Source organism: Anomaloglossus baeobatrachus, unplaced genomic scaffold (genome assembly GCF_048569485.1).
Source record: "Anomaloglossus baeobatrachus isolate aAnoBae1 unplaced genomic scaffold, aAnoBae1.hap1 Scaffold_442, whole genome shotgun sequence".
Lineage (NCBI taxonomy): Eukaryota > Metazoa > Chordata > Amphibia > Anura > Aromobatidae > Anomaloglossus > Anomaloglossus baeobatrachus.
The window spans coordinates 17,830-42,423 of NW_027443757.1; the positions used below are offsets into that span (position 1 = coordinate 17,830).

The 24,594-nt window shown below is 53.7% G+C and overlaps 1 protein-coding gene across 1 annotated transcript in view; it reads right to left on the minus strand.

The window, feature by feature from the left end:
- Positions 1-2,738: 2,738 nt before the first annotated feature.
- LOC142279870 (tubulin alpha-3 chain-like) overlaps positions 2,739-24,594 on the minus strand; it is a 71,981-nt gene continuing 50,125 nt past the window's right edge. Inside the window, exon 5 of the mRNA XM_075332705.1 lies at positions 2,739-3,136. Within this exon, the coding sequence (XP_075188820.1) occupies positions 2,840-3,136 (297 nt within the window). The 3' untranslated portion in view covers positions 2,739-2,839. The remainder of the gene's footprint in view (positions 3,137-24,594) is intronic.

The following is a 24,594-nucleotide window of genomic DNA, read 5'->3' on the forward strand; positions in this document are numbered from 1 at the left end:
CGCGCAAGCCGGGGACTCGAGTGATAAGCGCGGCCGGCATATAAGCCTTGGTCGGCGCGGAAGTCCCCGGCGCACCACAAGTCCCAGCCGCGCCCGAAATAAAAATGGCAACGGCGGTTAGCGCGGTAGTCCCCTAATACACTAACACACCCAGCAAGCTGTAGTGTGCGATGGCACTAGTGCGGGCAGCGCCGCCGTCCCTGGCGCACTAACACACCCAGCAATGCTGCCGTGTGTCCGTGCGCGGTCCCCACAGGGACACAGAGTACCTTAACGTAGCAGTGCCATGTCCCTGAGGATACTCCGCTCCATGTCCAGCAGATTCCCAGGAGCTGTGGATGGAGCACGGCCTCAGTGCCTGGAGGCCGATAAGATCCCACTTCACCCAGAGCCCTAAGGGGATGGGGAAGGAAAGCAGCATGTGGGCTCCAGCCTCCGTACCCGCAATGGGTACCTCAACCTTAACCACACCGCCGACAAGAGTGGGGTGAGAAGGGAGCATGCTGGGGGCCCTAGTATGGGCCCTCTTTTCTTCCATCCGACATAGTCAGCAGCTGCTGCTGACTAAACAGTGGAGCTATGCGTGGATGTCTGACCTCCTTCGCACAAAGCACAAAACTGGTGAGCCAGTGATCCCACTGGGGGTGTATAGCCAGAAGGGGAGGGGCCTTACACTTTTGAGTGTAATACTTTGTGTGGCCTCCGGAGGCAGTAGCTATACACCCAATTGTTTGGGTCTCCCAATGGAGCGACAAAGAAATCCGGTCCCCTTGAAAGAATCCCGCACCTGCGCTAAAAAACGCACCAAAACCGCAACGAAATCCGCATGCTGTTTTTCCGCAGGTTGTTCCCTACGGAGTTTTACCATTATCTATGGCAAAAACTGCAGGTGCCTGCGGAAAAGAAGTGACATGCACATTAATTCCACAGGTATAAAAAAACACTTTTTTTTTTTTTTTTTTTAAAACCCATAGGTTTTGCTGGGGAAAGACTGTAGCAATGTTAAAAACATTTTCTGCAGCAAATCTGTGGTAAAAGCCGCAGCGTGTGCACAGGGCCTTTAAAAAGCAGCAAATAGTTTGATGAATTTGTCGCAAACCACTGTCACTAAGGGAAGAGGCGGACGGGGATGGCAGGCTTGGACTGGCCGGCGGCTCTCCCCACCCGAGCACAACGGCCTCATGCTCCTCTATGCAGCAGTCACTCTTTGGTGGGGAGAGCCGCCGGCCAGTCCAAGCATTGCAATCCCCGTCCGAGTTATAAGATCGTCCGACTCTTCACAGATTAAAGCTTTGTGCCCACGGGACTCTGTACCAGTGGATTTTGCTGCTGAAAACCTGCGGATTTATCTGGATTTTCTAGATAAATCCGGAGGTTTTAGCAAGTACAGACACTCCCCATGTTATCCTATGGGGAGTGCTGTGTCCATGCTGCGGTATGTGCAGCTGCAGAATATGCTGCAGATGTCCTGCAGCCGCACGTAACTACATGTCAATTATTCCTGCGGACGTTCCGCCTCTCCACTATGGAGACTTCCGTGGGTAAGTCACATGAATGTCCGCAGGTTTACCGCAGATATTTCGCTGGAATCCCGTAGGTATGGATAGCTGCGGATTCCGGGGATCAGCTGCGGGAAACCTGCGGATATATCCGCGAGTACAGTGTCCCGGGGCCACATAGTCTAAGAGGTTTTCATGTAGAAACCCCTGTGAAATGCTGTGATGTATCAGGGCCCCAGCGTCAGCGCTCCGTACTTATCACCGGCTGTTACTCTTTGCAGTGTACATGATAAAGCTGGGCACCCTGGAGAATGAGGGCACGGCAGAGGTGGAGTGGCGCTGGCATCCATACACCAACACCGCTAAGAAGAGGAAATATCTCACCAATGAATAGTATTTGTGTGTTACCTGTAAATAAAGATCTTTATATAAGGACGGGACGTGGAGAATCTCTTCAATGTAACTTATTTTAATGAGTGTAAACTGTAACCTACAGAGAACAAGTAACAGAATAACCACTAATAACTGCTAATAACCACTAACTGCTAATAACCCCTAATAACTGCTAATAACCACTAATAACTGCTAATAACCACTAATAACTGCTAATAACCACTAATAACTGCTAATAACCCCTAATAACTGCTAATAACCCCTAATAACTGCTAATAACCACTAATAACTGCTAATAACCCCTAATACCTGCTAATAACCCCTAATAACTGCTAATAACCACTAATAACTGCTAATAACCACTAATACCTGCTAATAACCCCTAATACCTGCTAATAACCCCTAATAACTGCTAATAACCCCTAATAACTGCTAATAACCCCTAATAACTGCTAATAACCCCTAATAACTGCTAATAACCCCTAATAACAGCTAATAACCCCTAATAACTGCTAATAACCACTAATAACTGCTAATAACCACTAATAACTGCTAATAACCACTAATACCTGCTAATAACCACTAATAACTACTAATAACCCCTAATAACCCCTAATAACTGCTAATAACCACTAATACCTGCTAATAACCACTAATAACTGCTAATAACCACTAATACCTGCTAATAACCCCTAATAACTGCTAATAACCACTAATAACTGCTAATAACCACTAATACCTGCTAATAACCCCTAATAACTGCTAATAACCCCTAATAACTGCTAATAACCCCTAATAACTGCTAATAACCCCTAATAACTGCTAATAACCCCTAATAACTGCTAATAACCACTAATAACTGCTAATAACCACTAATAACTGCTAATAACCACTAATACCTGCTAATAACCACTAATACCTCTCCTATCCCATCGGCTGCTCCTTCCTCAGTACTCCTCTCCCTCTTCAGCCTCCTCGTCTACAGAGTCTATTCCCACTTCTTCGTAGTCCTTTTCCAGCGCGGCCAGATCTTCTCGAGCCTCGGAGAACTCTCCTTCCTCCATTCCCTCTCCCACGTACCAGTGCACGAAGGCTCGCTTGGCGTACATCAGATCGAACTTGTGGTCCAGCCGGGCCCAGGCCTCTGCGATGGCCGTAGTGTTGCTCAGCATGCACACAGCGCGCTGCACTTTGGCCAGGTCTCCCCCGGGCACCACTGTTGGGGGCTGGTAGTTGATTCCGACCTGAGGGGAGAGGTAATAAGCGGTGAGCTCTGACAGCCGGCTTCTATGCAGCGTAAGGAGACTCCCAACTCCCATTTGGCTGATTCTTCATTCATTTAGGCTAAGTTCACACTTCCGTTGTTTTGCTTCAGTCACAATCCATCGCCTTGAGGAATTACGGTATCCTGCAAAATATTTTGCAGGAATTCAGTTTTCTTTGTCGCTCCATTGGGAGACCCAGACAATTGGGTGTATAGGCTATGCCTCCGGAGGCCGCACAAAGTATTACACTAAAAGTGTAAAGCCCCTCCCCTTCTGCCTATACACCCCCCGTGCTGCCACGGGCTCATCAGTTTTTATGCTTTGTGCGAAGGAGGTCAGACATGCACGCACAGCTCCACAGCTTAGTCAGCAGCAGCTGCTGACTATGTCGGATGGAAGAAAAGTGGGCCCATAACAGGGCCCCCAGCATGCTCCCTTCTCACCCCACTCTTGTCGGCGGTGTTGTTAAGGTTGAGGTACCCATTGCGGGTACGGAGGCTGGAGCCCACATGCTGTTTTCCTTCCCCATCCCCCTTAGGGCTCTGGTGGAAGTGGGATCCTATCGGTCTCCAGGCACTGAGACCGTGCTCCATCCACAGCTCCTGAGGACCCTGCTGGATAGGAGCCGAGTATCGTTCAGGGACATGGCCCTGCTACTTTGAGGTACTCTGTGTCCCCGTGGGGACTGCGCACAGCAACACTCCAGCATTGCTGGGTGTGCTAGTGCACCGGGGACCGCGGCGCTGACCGCGTTTGCCATTACACACTGCAGCATCGCTGAGTGTGTTACTGTATGGGGACTACCGCGGTGACCGCCGCTGCCATTTTTAACACTGCGGCGCGGCTGGGACTGTTAGTGCGCCGGGGACTTCCGCGCAGACCGCGCTTATACGGCGGCCGCGCTTATAACTCAAGTCCCCGGCTTTTGGGCCTAGTCTCTTTTTCTTCCCGCCCCCAGCCCTGCCAGTCAGGGGAAGGGCGGGACGCTGTACAGCACGGCAGCACTGAGGGCTGGAGCATGCTTTGCATACTCCACCCCCCTCACTGTGCACAGTGGGGCACCAGTTCCCGCACTTTCTGGGTCACGCCCACGGCTCCCTCATCTCCTCAGGACGCCGGCAGCCATTCCTGTCAGCTCCTCGGACGCTGCAGAGGGGAGACAAGCTCTGGGGGACCCAGGCAGGGATCCTGGTGGCCACACAACCGCTTTAAGCGGGCGGTAAGCAGCACCTCAGGTGCTGGCCCCACTTGGTGCAGAAGTGTAATTATAGTTTATATGTTTACAGGCTATACTTTACACTGTATGGTGCACAGTTGATTTCTGGCTATATACCCTGTTGTGTTGCTCAAAGGAGACAACAGCATGGCGCCCACAAGAAGCAGGGGTGCCAAAACACAGGCTTACTATGCTGCCTGCGCCGCATGTACGACCCCGCTACCGGCAGGTTCCACTGACCCTCATTGTGTGCACTGCTCGGCCCCTGTGGCACTTACTCAGCCGGAGCCTCTGCTAAGGGGGGCCCAGGGGGAACAACCAGCTAACACTGTCCAGGTGACAGGGACGGAGTTTGCAGTTTTTACTGACAGACTTTCTGAGACTATGGCTAAGATTCTAGAAGCTTTGCAGTCCAGACCGGTATCTCAGACCATGGGCACTGTGGATTCACTGCCCCCTGGTTCCCCTCAGTTGGAACAACAATGTTCCCCCGGGGTGTCTCATAGATCCCAGGGTGAGGTCTCTAACACGGACCGCAGCCCCAGACCGCCTAAGCGAGCTCGCGGGGAAATTCCCTCGACATCATCACATTGTTCAGGGTCTCAGAGGGATGACTCTCTGTATGATGATGCGGAGACAGCTGATCAGGATTCTGAGCCTGAGGCCGCTCTCAACCTTGATACTCCTGATGGTGACGCCATAGTGAATGATCTTATCGCGTCCATACATCAAATGTTGGATATTTCTCCCTCGGCTCCTCCAGCGGAGGAGTCAGCCTCTCAGCAGGAGAAATTCCGTTTCAGGTTCCCCAAGCGTACAACGAGTATGTTTCTGGATCACTCCGATTTCAGAGAGGCAGTCCAGAAACACCGAGTTTGTCCAGATAAGCGTTTTTCCAAGCGCCTTAAGGATACACGTTATCCCTTCCCCCCTGACGTGGTCAAGGGCTGGACTCAGTGTCCCAAGGTGGATCCTCCAATCTCCAGACTGGCGGCTAGATCCTTAGTTGCAGTTGAAGATGGGGCTTCGCTCAAGGATGCCACTGACAGACAGATGGAGCTCTGGTTGAAATCCATCTATGAAGCTATCGGCGCGTCTTTTGCTCCAGCATTCGCAGCCGTATGGGCACTCCAAGCTATCTCAGCGGGTCAAGCGCAAATTAACGCACTCACACGTACGTCTGCGCCTCGTACAAAAGGCCTCAGAAGGATCAGAGGAACTCCGATCCATGGCGGTCTAAGTCACGCCCTAAAAAGACCGCTGGAGGTGCCGCTACCAAGGCGGCTTCCTCATGACTTACGTCCTCCTCACACCGCATCCTCGGGTCGGTGGCAGGCTCTCCCGCTTTTCCGACATTTGGCTGCCACAGGTAAAAGACCGTTGGGTGAGAGACATCCTGTCTCACGGTTACAGGATAGAGTTCAGCTCTCGTCCTCCGACTCGATTTTTCAGAACATCTCCGCCTCCCGAGCGAGCCGATGCTCTTCTGCAGGCGCTGCGCACTCTGAAGGCAGAAGGAGTGGTGGTCCCCGTTCCTCTTCAGCAACAGGGTCACGGTTTTTACTCCAACCTGTTTGTGGTTCCAAAGAAGGACGGGTCTTTCCGTCCTGTCCTGGACCTAAAACTGCTCAACAAACACGTAAAGACCAGGCGGTTCCGGATGGAATCCCTCCGCTCCGTCATCGCCTCAATGTCCCAAGGAGATTTCCTTGCATCGATCGATATCAAAGATGCTTATCTCCACGTACCGATTGCTCCAGAGCATCAGCGCTTCCTGCGCTTCGCCATAGGAGACGAACACCTTCAGTTCGTGGCACTGCCGTTCGGCCTGGCGACAGCCCCACGGGTTTTCACCAAGGTCATGGCTGCAGTAGTGGCGGTCCTCCACTCTCAGGGTCACTCGGTGATCCCTTACTTAGACGATCTGCTGGTCAAGGCTCCCTCTCAAGAGGCATGCCAGCACAGCCTCACCGCTACTCTGGAGACTCTCCAGAGTTTCGGGTGGATCATCAATTTTCCAAAGTCAAATCTGTCACCGGCCCAATCGCTGACATATCTTGGCATGGAGTTTCATACCCTCTCAGCGATAGTGAAGCTTCCGCTGAACAAGCAGCGTTCACTACAGACGGGGGTGCAATCTCTCCTTCAGGGTCAGTCACACCCCTTGAGGCGCCTCATGCACTTCCTGGGGAAGATGGTGGCAGCAATGGAGGCAGTCCCTTTCGCGCAGTTTCACCTGCGTCCTCTTCAATGGGACATCCTACGCAAATGGGACAGGAAGCCGACGTCCCTCGACAGGAGCGTCTCCCTCTCTCAGGCAACCAAAGCTTCCCTTCGGTGGTGGCTTCATCCCACTTCATCATCGAAGGGGAAATCCTTCCTAAAACGGCCCTTTCCTACAGGTGGGCAACCGCCGCCTGAAGGACTCGTCTACCTAGGCTGGCATCCGCCGAAGCATAGGTATGCACCTGATAGTGCTTCGTGAAAGTGTGCAGGCTCGACCAGGTAGCCGCCTGACACACCTGCTGAGCCGTAGCCTGGTGCCTCAAAGCCCAGGACGCGCCCACGGCTCTGGTAGAATGGGCCTTCAGCCCTGAGGGAACCGGAAGCCCAGCCGAACGGTAAGCTTCGATAATTGGCTCCTTGATCCACCGAGCCAGGGTTGATTTGGAAGCCTGTGACCCTTTACGCTGGCCAGCGACAAGGACAAAGAGTGCATCCGAGCGGCGCAGGGGCGCCGTACGAGAAATGTAGAGTCTGAGTGCTCTCACCAAATCTAACAAGTGCAAATCCTTTTCACATTGGTGAACTGGATGAGGATAAAAAGAAGGTAAGGAAATATCCTGATTGAGATGAAAGGGGGATACCACCTTAGGGAGAAATTCCGGAACCGGACGTAGAACCACCTTGTCCTGGTGAAACACCAGGAAAGGGGCTTGGCACGACAACGCTGCTAGCTCAGACACTCTCCGAAGGGAAGTGACTGCTACTAGAAAAACCACTTTCTGCGAAAGTCGTGAGAGGGAAATATCTCTCATTGGCTCGAATGGTGGTTTCTGAAGAACCATCAGCACCCTGTTTAGATCCCAGGGTTCTAACGGCCGCTTGTAAGGTGGAACTATGTGACAAACCCCCTGCAGGAACGTGCGTACCTGTGGAAGTCTGGCTAGGCGCTTCTGGAAAAACACAGAGAGCGCTGAGACTTGTCCCTTAAGGGAGCCGAGCGACAAACCCTTTTCCAGTCCAGATTGAAGGAAGGACAGAAAAGTAGGTAATGCAAATGGCCAGGGAGAAAAACCCTGAGCAGAGCACCACGACAGAAAAATTTTCCACGTCCTGTGGTAGATCTTGGCGGACGTTGGTTTCCTAGCCTGTCTCATAGTGGCAATGACGTCTTGAGATAACCCTGGAGACGCTAGGATCCAGGACTCAATGGCCACACAGTCAGGTTGAGGGCCGCAGAATTCAGATGGAAAAACGGCCCTTGAGATAGCAAGTCTGTTCGGTCTGGTAGTGCCCACGGTTGGCCGACCGTGAGATGCCACAGATCCGGGTACCACGACCTCCTCGGCCAGTCTGGAGCGACGAGGATGGCGCGGCGGCAGTCGGCCCTGATCTTGCGTAACACTCTGGGCAACAGTGCCAGCGGAGGAAACACATAAGGGAGCTGAAACTGCGACCAATCCTGAACTAAGGCGTCTGCCGCCATAGCTCTGGGATCTTGAGACCGTGCCATGAACATTGGTACCTTGTTGTTGTGCCGGGACGCCATGAGGTCGACGTCCGGCACCCCCCAGTGGCAACAGATCTCCTGAAACACGTCCGGGTGAAGGGACCATTCCCCTGCGTCCATGCCCTGGCGACTGAGATAATCTGCTTCCCAGTTTTCCACGCCTGGGATGTGAACTGCGGATATGGTGGAGGCCGTGGCTTCCACCCACATCAAAATCCGCCGGACTTCCTGGAAGGCTTGCCGGCTGCGTGTGCCGCCTTGGTGGTTGATGTATGCCACCGCTGTGGAATTGTCCGACTGAATTCGGATCTGCTTGCCTTCCAGCCACTGCTGGAACGCTTTCAGGGCAAGATACACTGCCCGTATTTCCAGAACATTGATCTGAAGCGAGGACTCTTGCTGGGTCCACGTACCCTGAGCCCTGTGGTGGAGAAGAAGGGAATTTTGTTACTTACCGTAAATTCCTTTTCTTCTAGCTCTTATTGGGAGACCCAGACGATTGGGGTATAGCTACTGCCCTCCGGAGGCCACACAAAGCACTACACTAAAAAGTGCAAGGCCCCTCCCCTTCTGGCTATACCCCCCCGTGGTATCACGGGTTCTCCAGTTTTAGTGCCAAAGCAAGAAGGAGGAAGCCAATAACTGGTTTAAACAAATTAACTCCGAATAACGTCGGAGAACTGAAAAACCGTTCAACATGAACAACATGTGTACCCGCAAACAACAAAAAAATCCCGAAGGACAACAGGGCGGGTGCTGGGTCTCCCAATAAGAGCTAGAAGAAAAGGAATTTACGGTAAGTAACAAAATTCCCTTCTTCTTCAGCGCTCTATTGGGAGACCCAGACGATTGGGACGTCCAAAAGCTGTCCCTGGGTGGGTAAAGAGATACCTCATGTTAGAGCTGCAAAACAGCCCTCCCCTACGGGGATGTCACTGCCGCCTGCAGGACTCTTCTACCTAAGCTGGCATCCGCCGAAGCATAGGTATGCACCTGATAATGTTTGGTGAAAGTGTGCAGACTCGACCAGGTAGCTGCCTGGCACACCTGTTGAGCCGAAGCCTGGTGTCGCAAAGCCCAGGACGCACCCACAGCTCTGGTTGAGTGGGCTTTCAGCCCTGAAGGAACCGGAAGCCCAGCAGAACGGTAGGCTTCCAGAATTGGTTCTTTGATCCATCGAGCCAGGGTGGCTTTAGAAGCCTGCGACCCCTTGCGCTGGCCAGCGACAAGGACAAAAAGTGCATCTGAACGGCGGATAGGCGCCGTGCGGGAAATGTAGATTCTGAGTGCTCTCACCAGATCTAGCAAACGTAAGTCTTTCTCATACCGGTGAACCGGCTGAGGACAAAAGGAAGGCAAGGATATATCCTGATTAAGATGAAACGAGGATACGACCTTAGGGAGAAACTCCGGAATGGGGCGCAGCACTACCTTGTCCTGGTGGAACACCAGGAAGGGAGCCTTGGATGACAGAGCTGCCAGCTCAGACACTCGCCTAAGCGATGTGATCGCAACAAGAAACGCCACTTTCTGTGACAGGCGAGAAAAGGAAACGTCCTTTAGAGGCTCGAAGGGCGGCTTTTGCAGAGCAACTAGTACTCTGTTCAGATCCCATGGATCTAACGGCCGCTTGTACGGGGGCACAATATGACAGACCCCCTGTAGGAACGTGCGCACCTTAGGAAGACGTGCTAGACGCTTCTGAAAAAACACAGATAGTGCCGAGACTTGCCCTTTAAGGGAGCTGAGCGACAAGCCCTTTTCCAACCCCGATTGCAGGAAGGAAAGAAAGGTGGGCAATGCAAATGGCCAAGGGGATACTCTCTGTGCAGAGCACCAGGATAAGAAAATCTTCCACGTTCTGTGGTAGATCTTAGCAGACGTTGACTTCCTAGCTTGTCTCATTGTGGCTACGACTCCTTGAGATAATCCTGCGGACGCTAGGATCCAGGACTCAATGGCCACACAGTCAGGTTCAGGGCCGCAGAATTCTGATGGAAAAACGGCCCTTGGGACAGTAAGTCTGGTCGGTCTGGCAGTGACCACGGTCGACCGACCGTGAGATGCCACAGATCCGGATACCACGATCTCCTCGGCCAGTCTGGGGCGACGAGTATGACGCGGCTGCAATCGGATCTGATCTTGCGTAACACTCTGGGCAAGAGTGCCAGAGGTGGGAAGACGTATGGGAGCCGGAACTGCGACCAATCTTGAACTAATGCGTCTGCCGCCAGAGCTCTTTGATCGCGCGACCTCGCCATGAATGCCGGGACCTTGTTGTTGTGCCGGGACGCCATTAGGTCGACGTCCGGCACTCCCCATCGGCGACAGATTTCCTGAAACACGTCCGGGTGAAGGGACCACTCCCCTGCGTCCATGCCCTGGCGACTGAGGAAGTCTGCTTCCCAATTTTCTACGCCTGGGATGTGAACCGCGGATATGGTGGATGCTGTGTCCTCCACCCACATTAGAATGCGCCGGACTTCTTGGAATGCTTGCCGACTGCGCGTCCCTCCTTGGTGGTTGATGTATGCCACCGCTGTGGAGTTGTCCGACTGGATTCGGATCTGCTTTCCTTCCAGCCACTGTTGGAAGGCCAGTAGGGCAAGATACACTGCCCTGATTTCCAGAACATTGATCTGAAGGGTGGACTCCTGCGGAGTCCACGTCCCCTGGGCCCTGTGGTGGAGAAACACTGCTCCCCACCCTGACAGACTCGCATCTGTCGTGACCACTGCCCAGGATGGGGGCAGGAAGGATCTTCCCTGAGACAATGAGGTGGGAAGGAGCCACCATTGTAGAGAGTCCTTGGCCGTCTGGGAAAGAGAGACTTTCCTGTCCAGGGACGTTGACTTCCCGTCCCATTGGCGGAGAATGTCCCATTGAAGTGGGCGCAGATGAAACTGCGCAAAGGGAACTGCTTCCATGGCTGCCACCATCTTCCCGAGGAAGTGCATGAGGCGCCGTAAGGGGTGCGACTGGCCTTGAAGGAGGGATTGCACCCCTGTCTGTAGGGACCGCTGCTTGTTCAGCGGAAGCTTCACTCTCGCTGCTCGAGTATGAAACTCCATGCCAAGATACGTTAGCGACTGTGACGGTGACAGATTCGACTTTGGAAAGTTGATGATCCATCCGAACGTCTGTAGAGTCTCCAGCGTAGCATGTAGACTGAGTTGGCATGCCTCTTGAGAGGGTGCCTTGACAAGTATATCGTCTAGGTAAGGGATCACCGAGTGTCCCTGAGAGTGCAAGACTGCTACCACCGCCGCCATGACCTTGGTGAAGACCCGGGGGGCTGTCGCCAGACCGAATGGCAGAGCTACGAACTGAAGATGGTCGTTTCCTATCACAAAACGTAGAAAACGTTGATGTTCTGTAGCAATTGGCACGTGGAGATAAGCATCTTTGATGTCTATTGAGGCAAGGAAGTCTCCTTGAGACATTGAGGCAACGACAGAGCGGAGGGTTTCCATCCGGAACCGTCTGGCGTGCACATGTTTGTTGAGCAGCTTTAGATCCAGAACAGGACGGAACGAGCCGTCCTTTTTTGGAACCACAAAGAGATTGGAGTAAAACCCTCGCCCTTGTTCCTGAGGCGGTACAGGAACCACTACTCCTTCCGCTCTTAGGGAGTCCACCGCCTGCAGCAGGGCATCTGCTCGGTCTGGATGTGGGGAGGTTCTGAAGAACCGAGCTGGAGGACGAGAACTGAACTCGATTCTGTACCCGCGAGACAAAATGTTTGTCACCCACCGGTCTTTGACCTGTGACATCCAAATGTTGGAAAAGCGGGAGAGCCTGCCCCCGACCGGAGATGCGGAGGGGGGGGGCTGGAAGTCATGAGGTAGCCGCTTTGGAAGCGGTTCCTCCATTTGCTTTCTTGGGGCGTGCGTGAGCCCGCCAGGAATCTGAGACTCTTTGCGTCCTCTGAGTCCCTTTGGACGAGGAGAATTGTGTCTTGCCCGAACCTCGAAAGGACTGAAACCTCTGCTGCCATTTTTTCTGCTGAGGTTTGCTTGATCTGGGCTGGGGTAAGGAAGAGTCTTTACCCTTGGACTGTTTAATGATGTCAGCCAATGGCTCGCCAAACAGTCTATCTCTAGATAAAGGCAAGCTGGTTAAACATTTTTTGGAACCAGCATCTGCTTTCCAGTCCTTTAACCACAAGGCTCTGCGCAAAACTACCGAATTGGCGGACGCCATTGAGGTGCGGCTGGTAGATTCTAGGACCGCATTGATAGCGTAAGACGCAAACGCAGACATCTGCGAGGTAAGGGACGCCACTTGCGGCACCGCTGGATGTATGACAGCATCCACTTTTGCTAAACCAGCTGAAATAGCTTGGAGTGCCCATACGGCTGCGAATGCTGGAGCAAACGACGCGCCGATAGCTTCATAGACAGATTTTAACCAAAGGTCCATCTGTCTGTCATTGGCATCCTTAAGTGAAGCGCCATCCTCCACTGCAACTATGGATCTAGCTGCAAGTTTGGAAATCGGGGGGTCTACTTTTGGACACTGGGTCCAGCGCTTGACCACATCAGGGGGGAAAGGAAAACGTGTATCCTTAGAACGTTTAGAGAAACGCCTTTCTGGATGAGCGTCGTGTTTCTGGATTGACTCTCTGAAGTCAGAGTGATCCAAGAAAGCACTCAATTTACGCTTGGGATAGAGGAAACGAAACTTCTCCTGCTCTGCAGCTGCCTCCTCTGCAGAAGGAGCTGGGGGAGAAATATCCAACAGTCTATTGATGGCTGAGATAAGCTCGTTTACCATGGCGTCCCCATCCGGGGTATCCAGATTGAGAGGGGTTCCAGGATAAGACTCCTGATCACTCTCTTCAGACGCATCACAGGGCGACTGATTGCGCTGAGACCCTGAGCAGTGTGATGACGTTGAGGGTCTTTCCCAGCGAGCTCGCTTAGGGTGGCTGGGGCTATCATCTGAGTCATAATACTCAGCCTGGGAAGCCGGGGACCCCCTTGCAGTCTGGATTAATTCCAACTGAGGGGGATTAGCGGACAGAGACCTCGCCGTGTCCATAGACTGAGCCCCAGTCATGGATTGCAAAGTTTCAAGGATTTTTGCCATAGTCACAGACATTCCATCAGCAAAAACTGCAAAGTCTGTCCCTGACACCGGGGCAGGACTTACAAGCGTCTCAGCCTGGGTCACTACCCCTCCGGACTCCGGCTGGCGAAGCAGCACCGGATCTGAGCATTGCACACAATGGGGGTCTTTGGAACCTGCTGGTAGAGCAGCCCCACATGCAGCACACGCAGTGTACACAGCCCTAGCCTTGGCAGCCTTGCGTTTTGTGGATGACATGTTGCTGCCTCCTCAGAGCGATCTGGGGTATCCAGCCAGGAAGCGACCTCACAGTGCAAGAAATAAATAAATATATATATCTGGTGACACAGTACACCAATACACACTGAGGCACTAGAGGGGCCAGCTGAAATGCCGCTTACCGCCCGCTTAAGAGCGGGTGTGTGGTCGCCAAAAGCCCCCTAGTCCAGGTCTCCCAGAGCCTTGCGTCCTTCCTCTAGCCAGCTGCATGTAATGGCTGCCGGCGTCCTGGGAGAGGAGGGGGGGCGGGCCCTGGGCGTTCCTGGCTAAGAGCGGGAAGCCTGCTTCCCTCTGTGCCTAGTGAGAGGGCTGGAGCATGTAAATCAGGCTCCAGCCCTCGTCGCTGCTGCGAAACAGCGTCTCTCCCCTACCCTGATTGACAGGGTGGGGGCGGGAACGAAGCGGAGCTAGGCCGCAAAAGCCGGGGACTGGATTTATAAACGCCGCCGCCGTAAAAGCGCGGTCGGCGTGTCCCCGGCGCACTACAAGTCACAGCAGCGCCGCCGGTCCAGTGGGGGTCGGCGCTGCGTTCCCACAACACAAAAGTCCCCCAGTAAACTGCAGGAACACCAACTCAATCGTTACGGTCCCCGGCGCACTACAACACCCAGCCAGCCCGGAGTGTGTCTGTGCCTGCCGGGGACACAGAGTACCTGTATGATGCAGGGCCATGTCCCTGATTGTACTCCTGCTCCATATCCATCAGGTTCAACTGGGTCTGTGGATGGAGCCCGGCGTCAGAGCTTAGAGGCCGGCAGGATCCCACTTCCACAGAGCCCTACAAGGGGATGTGGAAGGAAAACAGCATGTGGGGCTCCAGCCCCTGTACCAGCAATAGGTACCTCAACCTTACAACACCATCCACGGGTGAGAAGGGAGCATGCTGGGGGCCCTATATGGGCCCTCTTTTCTTCCATCCGAAATAGTCAGCAGCTGCTGCTGACTAAAATCTGTGGAGCTATGCGTGGATGTCTGACCTCCTTCGCACAAAGCTTGAAAACTGGAGAACCCGTGATACCACGGGGGGGTATAGCCAGAAGGGGAGGGGCCTTGCACTTTTTAGTGTAGTGCTTTGTGTGGCCTCCGGAGGGCAGTAGCTATACCCCAATCGTCTGGGTCTCCCAATAGAGCGCTGAAGAAAAACCGCTCCCCACCCTGACAGACTCGCGTCCGTCGTGACTACTTCCCAGGATGGGGGTAGGAAGGATTTCCCCTTCGATAATGAAGTGGGAAGAAGCCACCACCGAAGGGAAGCTTTGGTCGCCTGAGAGAGGGAGACGGTCCTGTCGAGGGACGTCGACTACCTGTCCCATTTGCGTAGGATGTCCCATTGAAGGGGACGCAGGTGAAACTGCGCGAAAGGGACTGCCTCCATTGCTGCCACCATCTTCCCCAGGAAGTGCATGAAGCGCCTCAAGGGGTGTGACTGGCCTTGAAGGAGAGATTGTACCCCTTTCTGTAGTGACTGCTGCTTGATCAGCGGAAGCTTCACTATCGCTGAGAGGGTATGAAACTCCATGCCAAGATACGTCAGTTATTGGGCCGGTGTCAGATTTGACTTTGGAAAATTGATGATCCACCCGAAACCCTGGAGAGTCTCCAGGGTAGCGTCGAGGCTGCGTTGGCATGCCTCTTGAGAGGTGCCTTGATTAGCAGATCGTCCAAGTACGGGATCACCGAGTAACCCTGCGAGTGTAGGAGCGCTACTACAGTAGCCATAACCTTGGTGAAAACCCGTGGGGCTGTTGCCAGGCCGAACGGCAGTGCCACGAATTGCAGTTGTTCGTTTCCTATGGCGAAGCGCAAGAAGCGCTGGTGTTCTGGAGCAATCGGTACGTGGAGATAAGCATCTTTGATATCGATCGATGCAAGGAAATCTCCTTGGGACATTGAAGCGATGACGAAGCGGAGGGATTCCATCCTGAACCGTCTGGCTTTTACGTGTTTGTTGAGCAGTTTCAGGTCCAGGACCGGGCGGAAAGACCCGTCCTTCTTTGGGACTACAAACAAGTTGGAGTAAAAACCATGGCTCTGTTGCTGGAGAGGAACAGGGATCATCACTCCTTCTACCTTCAGAGTGCGCAGCGCCTGCAGAAGAGCCTCGGCTCGCTCGGGAGGCGGGGATGACCTGAAGAATCAATTGAGAGACAGAATGTCTCTCACCCAGCGGTCTTTTATTTGTGGCAGCCAGGTGTCGCAAAAGCGGGAGAGCCTGCCACCGACCGAGGATGCTGCTAGAGGAGGTCGAAAGTCATGAGGAAGCCGCTTTGTTAGCGGCGCCTCCGGTGGTCTTTTTAGGACGTGACTTAGACCGCCATGCATCAGAGTTCCTTTGTTCTTTCTGAGACCTTTTGGACGAGGAGAATTGGGACCTACCCTCGCCCCGAAAGGACCGAAACCTCGACTGCCCTCTCCTCTGTTGGGGTATGTTCTGTTTGGGCTGGGGTAAGGATGTATCCTTTCCCTTGGATTGTTTGATGATTTCATCCAAACGCTCGCCAAACAGCCTGTCGCCAGAAATTGGCAAACTGGTTAAGCGCTTTTTGGAAGCAGAATCTGCCTTCCATTCCCGTAGCCACAAGGCCCTGCGGAGTACCACCGAATTGGCGGCCGCAACCGCCGTACGGCTCGCAGAGTCCAGGACAGCATTAATAGCGTAAGACGCAAATGCCGAGGTCTGGGTGGTAATGGATGCCACTTGTGGCGCGGACGTGCATGTGGCTGCTTCAATTTGCGCTTGACCTGCTGAGATAGCTTGTAGCGCCCATACGGCTGCGAATGCTGGGGCAAAAGAAGCTCCGATAGCTTCATAGATGGATTTCAACCAGAGCTCCATCTGTCTGTCAGTGGCATCTTTAAGCGAGGCCCCATCTTCCACTGCAAGTATGGATCTAGCCGCCAGTCTGGAGATTGGAGGATCCACTTTGGGACACTGAGTCCAACCTTTAACCACGTCAGGGGGAAAGGGATAACGTGTATCCTTAAGGCGCTTAGAAAGAAGGGAATTTTGTTACTTACCGTAAATTCCTTTTCTTCTAGCTCCTATTGGGAGACCCAGACGATTGGGTGTATAGCACTGCCTCCGGAGGCCACACAAAGCAATTACACTAAAAAGTGTAAGGCCCCTCCCCTTCTGGCTATACACCCCCAGTGGGATCACTGGCTCACCAGTTTTAGTGCAAAAGCAAGAAGGAGGAAAGCCAATAACTGGTTTAAACAAATTCACTCCGAAGTAACGTCGGAGAACTGAAAACCGTTCAACATGAACAACATGTGTACCCGAAAAACAACCAAAAATCCCGAAGGACAACAGGGCGGGTGCTGGGTCTCCCAATAGGAGCTAGAAGAAGAAGGGAATTTTGTTACTTACCGTAAATTCCTTTTCTTCTAGCTCTTATTGGGAGACCCAGACGATTGGGGTATAGCTACTGCCTCCGGAGGCCACACAAAGCACTACACCAAAAAGTGCAAGGCCCCTCCCCTTCTGGCTATACCCCCCCGTGGTATCACGGGTTCTCCAGTTTTAGTGCCAAAGCAAGAAGGAGGAAAGCCAATAACTGGTTTAAACAAATTAACTCCGAGTAACATCGGAGAACTGAAAAACCGTTCAACATGAACAACATGTGTACCCGCAAACCACAAAAAAATCCCGAAGGACAACAGGGCGGGTGCTGGGTCTCCCAATAAGAGCTAGAAGAAAAGGAATTTACGGTAAGTAACAAAATTCCCTTCTTCTTCAGCGCTCTATTGGGAGACCCAGACGATTGGGACGTCCAAAAGCTGTCCCTGGGTGGGTAAAGAAATACCTCATGTTAGAGCTGCAAAACAGCCCTCCCCTACGGGGGTGTCACTGCCGCCTGCAGGACTCGTCTACCTAGGCTGGCATCCGCCGAAGCATAGGTATGCACCTGATAATGCTTGGTGAAAGTGTGCAGACTCGACCAGGTAGCTGCCTGGCACACTTGTTGAGCCGAAGCCTGGTGTCGTAATGCCCAGGACGCACCCACGGCTCTGGTTGAGTGGGCTTTTAGCCCTGAAGGAACCGGAAGCCCCGCAGAACGGTAGGCCTCTAGAATTGGTTCTTTGATCCATCGAGCCAGGGTGGCTTTAGAAGCCTGCAACCCCTTGCGCGGACCAGCGACAAGGACAAAAAGTGCATCGGAACGGCGCATGGGCGCCGTGCGGGAAATGTAGATTCTGAGTGCTCTCACCAGATCCAGCAAACGTAAGTCCTTTTCATACCGGTGAACCGGATGAGGACAAAAGGAAGGCAAGGATATATCCTGATTGAGATGAAACGAGGAGACGACCTTAGGGAGAAACTCCGGAATGGGGCGCAGCACTACCTTGTCCTGGTGGAACACCAGGAAGGGAGCCTTGGATGACAGAGCTGCCAGCTCCGACACTCGCCGAAGCGATGTGATCGCAACAAGAAACGCCACTTTCTGTGACAGGCGAGAAAAGGAAACTTCCTTCAGAGGCTCGAAAGGCGGCTTCTGGAGAGCAACTAGTACCCTGTTCAGATCCCATGGATCTAACGGCCGCCTGTACGGGGGCACAATATGACAGACCCCCTGCAGGAACGTGCGCACCTTAGGAAGACGTGCTAGACGCTTCTGAAAAAACACGGATATTGCCGATACTTGCCCTTTAAGGGAGCTGAGCGACAAGCCCTTTTCTAACCCCGATTGCAGGAAAGAAAGAAAAGTGGGCAATGCAAATGGCCAGGGAGACACTCCCTGAGCGGAACACCAGGATAAGAAAATCTTCCACGTTCTGTGGTAGATCTTAGCAGAAGTCGACTTTCTAGCCTGTCTCATTGTGGCTACAACTCCTTGGGATAATCCTGCAGACGCTAGGATCCAGGACTCAATGGCCACACAGTCAGGTTCAGGGCCGCAGAATTCTGATGGAAAAACGGCCCTTGGGACAGTAAGTCTGGTCTGTCTGGAAGTGACCACGGTCGGCCGACCGTGAGATGCCACAGATCCGGATACCACGATCTCCTCGGCCAGTCTGGGGCGACGAGTATGACGCGGCTGCAATCGGATCTGATCTTGCGTAAGACTCTGGGCAAGAGTGCCAGAGGCGGGAATACGTATGGGAGCCGGAACTGCGACCAATCTTGTACTAAGGCGTCTGCCGCCAGAGCTCTTTGATTGCGCGACCTCGCCATAAATGCCGGGACCTTGTTGTTGTGCCGGGACGCCATTAGGTCGACGTCCGGCACTCCCCAGCGGCGACAGATTTCCTGAAACGCGTCCGGGTGAAGGGACCATTCCCCTGCGTCCATGCCCTGGCGACTGAGGAAGTCTGCTTCCCAGTTTTCGACGCCTGGGATGTGAACCGCGGATATGGTGGATGCTGTGTCTTCCACCCACATTAGAATGCGCCGGACTTCTTGGAAGGCTTGCCGACTGCGCGTCCCTCCTTGGTGGTTGATGTATGCCACCGCTGTGGAGTTGTCCGACTGGATTCGGATCTGCTTTCCTTCCAGCCACTGTTGGAAGGCTAGTAGGGCAAGATACACTGCCCTGATTTCCAGAACATTGATCTGAAGGGTGGACTCCTGCGGAGTCCACGTTCCCTGAGTCCTGTGGTGGAGAAAAACTGCTCCCCACCCTGACAGACTCGCATCTGTCGTGACCACTGCCCAGGATGGGGGCAGGAAGGATCTTCCCTGAGACAATGAGGTGGGAAGGAGCCACCATTGTAGAGAGTCCTTGGCCGTCTGGGAAAGGGAGACTTTCCTGTCTAGTGACGTTGACTTTCCGTCCCATTGGCGGAGAATGTCCCATTGAAGTGGGCGCAGATGAAACTGCGCAAATGGAACTGCTTCCATGGCTGCCACCATCTTCCCTAGGAAGTGCATGAGGCGCCGCAAGGGGTGCGACTGACCCTGAAGGAGAGATTGCACCCCTGTTTGTAGTGATCGCTGTTTGTTCAGCGGAAGCTTCACTATCGCTGCTAGAGTATGGAACTCCATGCCAAGATACATGAGTGATTGGGTCGGTGACAGGATCGACTTTGGAAAGTTGATGATCCATCCGAAAGACTGTAGAGTCTCCAGCGTAGCATTCAGGCTGAGTTGGCATGTCTCTTGAGAGGGTGCCTTGACTAGTAGATCGTCTAGGTAAGGGATCACCGAGTGTCCCTGAGAGTGCAAGACTGCTACCACTGCCGCCATGACCTTGGTGAAGACCCGTGGGGCTGTCGCCAGACCGAATGGCAGAGCTACGAACTGAAGATGGTCGTCTCCTATCACAAAACGTAGAAAACGTTGATGTTCTGTAGCAATTGGCACGTGGAGATAAGCATCTTTGATGTCTATTGAGGCAAGGAAGTCTCCTCGAGACATTGAGGCAATGACAGATCGTAGGGTTTCCATCCGGAACCGCCTGGCGTGCACATGTTTGTTGAGCAGTTTTAGGTCCAGAACAGGACGGAATGAGCCGTCCTTTTTTGGAACCACAAAGAGATTGGAGTAAAACCCTCGACCCTGTTCCTGAGGAGGGACAGGGATCACTACTCCTTCCGCTCTTAGGGAGTCCACCGCCTGCCGCAGAGCATCTGCTCGGTCTGGATGTGGGGAGGTTCTGAAGAATCGGGCTGGAGGACGAGAACTGAACTCGATTCTGTACCCGCGAGACAAAATGTCTGTCACCCACCGGTCCTTGACCTGTGACAGCCAAATGTCGCAAAAGCGGGAGAGCCTGCCCCCGACCGGAGATTCGGCGGGAGGGGGCTGGAAGTCATGAGGTAGCCGCTTTGGAAGCGGTTCCTCCATTTGCTTTCTTGGGGCGTGCGTGAGCCCGCCAGGAATCTGAGTTTCTTTGCGTCCTCTGAGACCCTTTGGACGAGGTAAATGGTGTCTTGCCCGAACCTCGAAAGGACTGAAACCTCTGCTGCCACTTTTTCTGCTGAGGTTTGCTTGTTCTGGGCTGGGGTAAAGAAGAGTCTTTACCCTTGGACTGCTTAATGATGTCAGCCAATGGCTCGCCAAACAGTCTATCTCTAGATAAAGGCAAGCTGGTTAAACATTTTTTGGAACCAGCATCTGCCTTCCAGTCCCTTAACCACAAGGCTCTGCGCAAAACTACCGAATTGGCGGACGCCATTGAGGTGCGGCTGGTAGATTCTAGGACCGCATTGATAGCGTAAGACGCAAACGCAGACATCTGCGAGGTAAGGGACGCCACTTGTGGCACTGCTGGATGTATGATAGCATCCACTTTTGCTAAACCAGCTGAAATAGCCTGGAGAGCCCATACGGCTGCGAATGCTGGAGCAAACGACGCGCCGATAGCTTCATAGACAGATTTTAACCAAAGGTCCATCTGTCTGTCATTGGCATCTTTAAGTGAAGCGCCATCCTCCACTGCAACTATGGATCTAGCTGCAAGTTTGGAAATCGGGGGGTCTACCTTTGGACACTGGGTCCAGCGCTTGACCACATCAGGGGGGAAAGGATAACGTGTATCCCTAGAACGTTTAGAGAAACGTCTTTCTGGGTGAGCGTCGTGTTTCTGGATTGATTCTCTGAAGTCAGAGTGATCCAACAAAGCACTCAATTTACGCTTGGGATAGAGGAAACGAAACTTCTCCTGCTCTGCAGCTGCCTCTTCTGCTGAAGGGGCTGGGGGAGAAATATCTAACAGCCTATTGATGGCTGAGATGAGGTCGTTTACCATGGCGTCCCCATCAGGGGTATCCAGGTTGAGAGGGGTTCCAGGAGTGGATTCCTGATCACTCTCTTCAGACACCTCACAGGGAGACTGATTGCGCTGAGACCCTGAGCAGTGTGATGACGTTGAGGGTCTTTCCCAGCGAGCTCGCTTAGGGTGGCTGGGGCTATCATCTGAGTCATAATCCTCAGCTTGTGAAGCCGGGGACCCCCTTGTAGTCTGGATTGGATCCAGCTGAGGGGGGCCAGAGGACAGAGACCTCGCCGAGTCCAAAGACTGAGCCCCAGACATGGATTGCAAAGTTTCAAGGATTTTTGTCATAGTCACAGACATTCTATCAGCAAAAACTGCAAAGTCCGTCCCTGGCGCCGGGGCAGAACTTACAAGCGTCTCAGCCTGGGTCACTACCTCTCCGGACTCCGGCTGGCGAAGCAGCACCGGATCGGAGCATTGCACACAATGGGGGTCATCGGAGCCTGCTGGTAGAGCAGCCCCACATGCAGCACACGCAGTGTACACAGCCCTAGCCTTGGCAGCCTTGCGTTTTGTGGATGACATGTTGCTGCTTCCTCAGAGCGATCTGGGTATCCAGGCAGGAAGCGACCTCACAGTGCAAGAAATAAATAAATATATATATCTGGTGACACAGTACACCAATACACACTGAGGCACTAGAGGGGCCAGCTGAAATGCCGCTTACCGCCCGCTTAAGAGCGGGTGTGTGGTCGCCAAAAGCCCCCTAGTCCAGGTCTCCCAGAGCCTTGCGTCCTTCCTCCAGCCAGACTGCATGTAATGGCTGCCGGCGTCCTGGGAGAGGAGGGGGGGCGGGCCCTGGGCGTTCCTGGCTAAGAGCGGGAAGCCTGCTTCCCTCTGTGCCTAGTGAGAGGGCTGGAGCATGTAAATCAGGCTCCAGCCCTCGTCGCTGCTGCGAAACAGCGTCTCTCCCCTACCCTGATTGACAGGGTGGGGGCGGGAACGAAGCGGAGCTAGGCCGCAAAAAGCCGGGGACTAAAGTTATAAACGCCGCCGCCGTAAAAGCGCGGTCGGCGTGTCCCCGGCGCACCACAAGTCACAGCAGCGCCGCCCGATCCAGTGGGGGTCGGCGCTGCGTTCCCACAACACAAAGTCCCCCAGTAAACTGTAGGAACACTAACTCCAACGTTACGGTCCCCGGCGCACTACAACACCCAGCCAGCCCGGAGTGTGTCTGTGCCTGCCGGGGACACAGAGTACCTGTATGATGCAGGGCCTTGTCCCTGATTGTACTCCTGCTCCATATCCATCAGGTTCAACTGGGTCTGTGGATGGAGCCCGGCGTCAGAGCTTAGAAGCCGGCAGGATCCCACTTCCACAGAGCCCTACAAGGGGATGTGGAAGGAAAGCAGCATGTGGGGCTCCAGCCTCTGTACCAGCAATAGGTACCTCAACCGTACAACACCATCCACGGGTGAGACGGGAGCATGCTGGGGGCCCTATATGGGCCCTCTTTTCTTCCATCCGAAATAGTCAGCAGCTACTGCTGACTAAAATCTGTGGAGCTATGTATGGATGTCTGACCTCCTTCGCACAAAGCTTGAAAACTGGAGAACCCGTGATACCACGGGGGGGTATAGCCAGAAGGGGAGGGGCCTTGCACTTTTTGGTGTAGTGCTTTGTGTGGCCTCCGGAGGCAGTAGCTATACCCCAATCGTCTGGGTCTCCCAATAGAGCGCTGAAGAAAAGGAATTTACGGTAAGTAACAAAATTCCCTTCTTCTTCGGCGCTCCATTGGGAGACCCAGACGATTGGGACGTCCAAAAGCTGTCCTTGGGTGGGTAAAGAATACCTCATGTTAGAGCTGCAAGACAGCCCTCCCCTATAGGGAGGCAACTGCCGCCTGCAGGACTCTTCTACCTAGGCTGGCGTCCGCCGAAGCATAGGTATGCACCTGATAATGTTTGGTGAAAGTGTGCAGACTCGACCAGGTAGCTGCCTGGCACACCTGTTGAGCCGTAGCCTGGTGTCGCAATGCCCAGGACGCACCCACGGCTCTGGTAGAATGGGCCTTCAGCCCTGATGGAACCGGAAGCCCAGCAGAACGGTAGGCTTCAAGAATTGGTTCTTTGATCCATCGAGCCAGGGTGGCCTTAGAAGCCTGCGACCCTTTGCGCTTACCAGCGACAAGGACAAAGAGTGCATCCGAACGGCGCAAGGGCGCCGTGCGGGAAATGTAGATTCTGAGTGCTCTCACCAGATCCAACAAATGTAAATCCTTCTCATACCGATGAACTGCATGAGGACAAAACGAAGGCAAAGAGATATCCTGATTAAGATGAAAAGAGGATACCACCTTCGGGAGAAACTCCTGAATGGGGCGCAGCACTACCTTGTCCTGGTGGAAGACCAGGAAGGGAGCCTTGGATGATAGCGCTGCCAGCTCAGACACTCTCCGAAGAGATGTGATCGCTACTAGAAAAGCCACTTTCTGTGATAGTCTAGAAAGTGAAACCTCCCTCAGAGGCTCGAAGGGCGGCTTCTGGAGGGCAACTAGTACCCTGTTCAGATCCCATGGATCTAACGGCCGCTTGTACGGGGGTACGATATGGCAAACCCCCTGTAGGAACGTGCGCACCTTAGGAAGGCGTGCCAAACGCCTCTGAAAAAAGACGGATAGCGCCGAGACCTGACCTTTAAGGGAGCCGAGCGACAAACCTTTTTCTAACCCAGATTGCAGGAAAGAAAGAAAGGTAGGCAATGCAAATGGCCAGGGGGACACTCCCTGAGCAGAGCACCAGGATAAGAATATCCTCCACGTTCTGTGGTAGATCTTAGCGGACGTGGGCTTCCTAGCCTGTCTCATGGTGGCAACGACCCCTTGGGATAATCCTGAAGACGCTAGGATCCAGGACTCAATGGCCACACAGTCAGGTTCAGGGCCGCAGAATTCCGATGGAAAAACGGCCCTTGGGACAGTAAGTCTGGTCGGTCTGGTAGTGCCCACGGTTGGCCGACCGTGAGCTGCCACAGATCCGGATACCACGCCCTCCTCGGCCAGTCTGGGGCGACGAGTATGACGCGGCTGCAATCGGATCTGATCTTGCGTAGCACTCTGGGCAAGAGTGCCAGAGGTGGAAACACATAAGGGAGCCGGAACTGCGACCAATCTTGCACTAGGGCGTCTGCCGCCAGCGCTCTTTGATCGCGAGACCGTGCCATGAAGGTTGGGACCTTGTTGTTGTGCCGGGACGCCATAAGGTCGACGTCCGGCCTTCCCCATCGGCGACAGATTTCCTGAAACACGTCTGGGTGAAGGGACCATTCCCCTGCGTCCATGCCCTGGCGACTGAGGAAGTCTGCTTCCCAGTTTTCTACGCCGGGGATGGGAACTGCGGATATGGTGGAGGCCGTGGCTTCCACCCACATCAGAATCCGCCGGACTTCCTGGAAGGCTTGCCGACTGCGTGTCCCCCCTTGG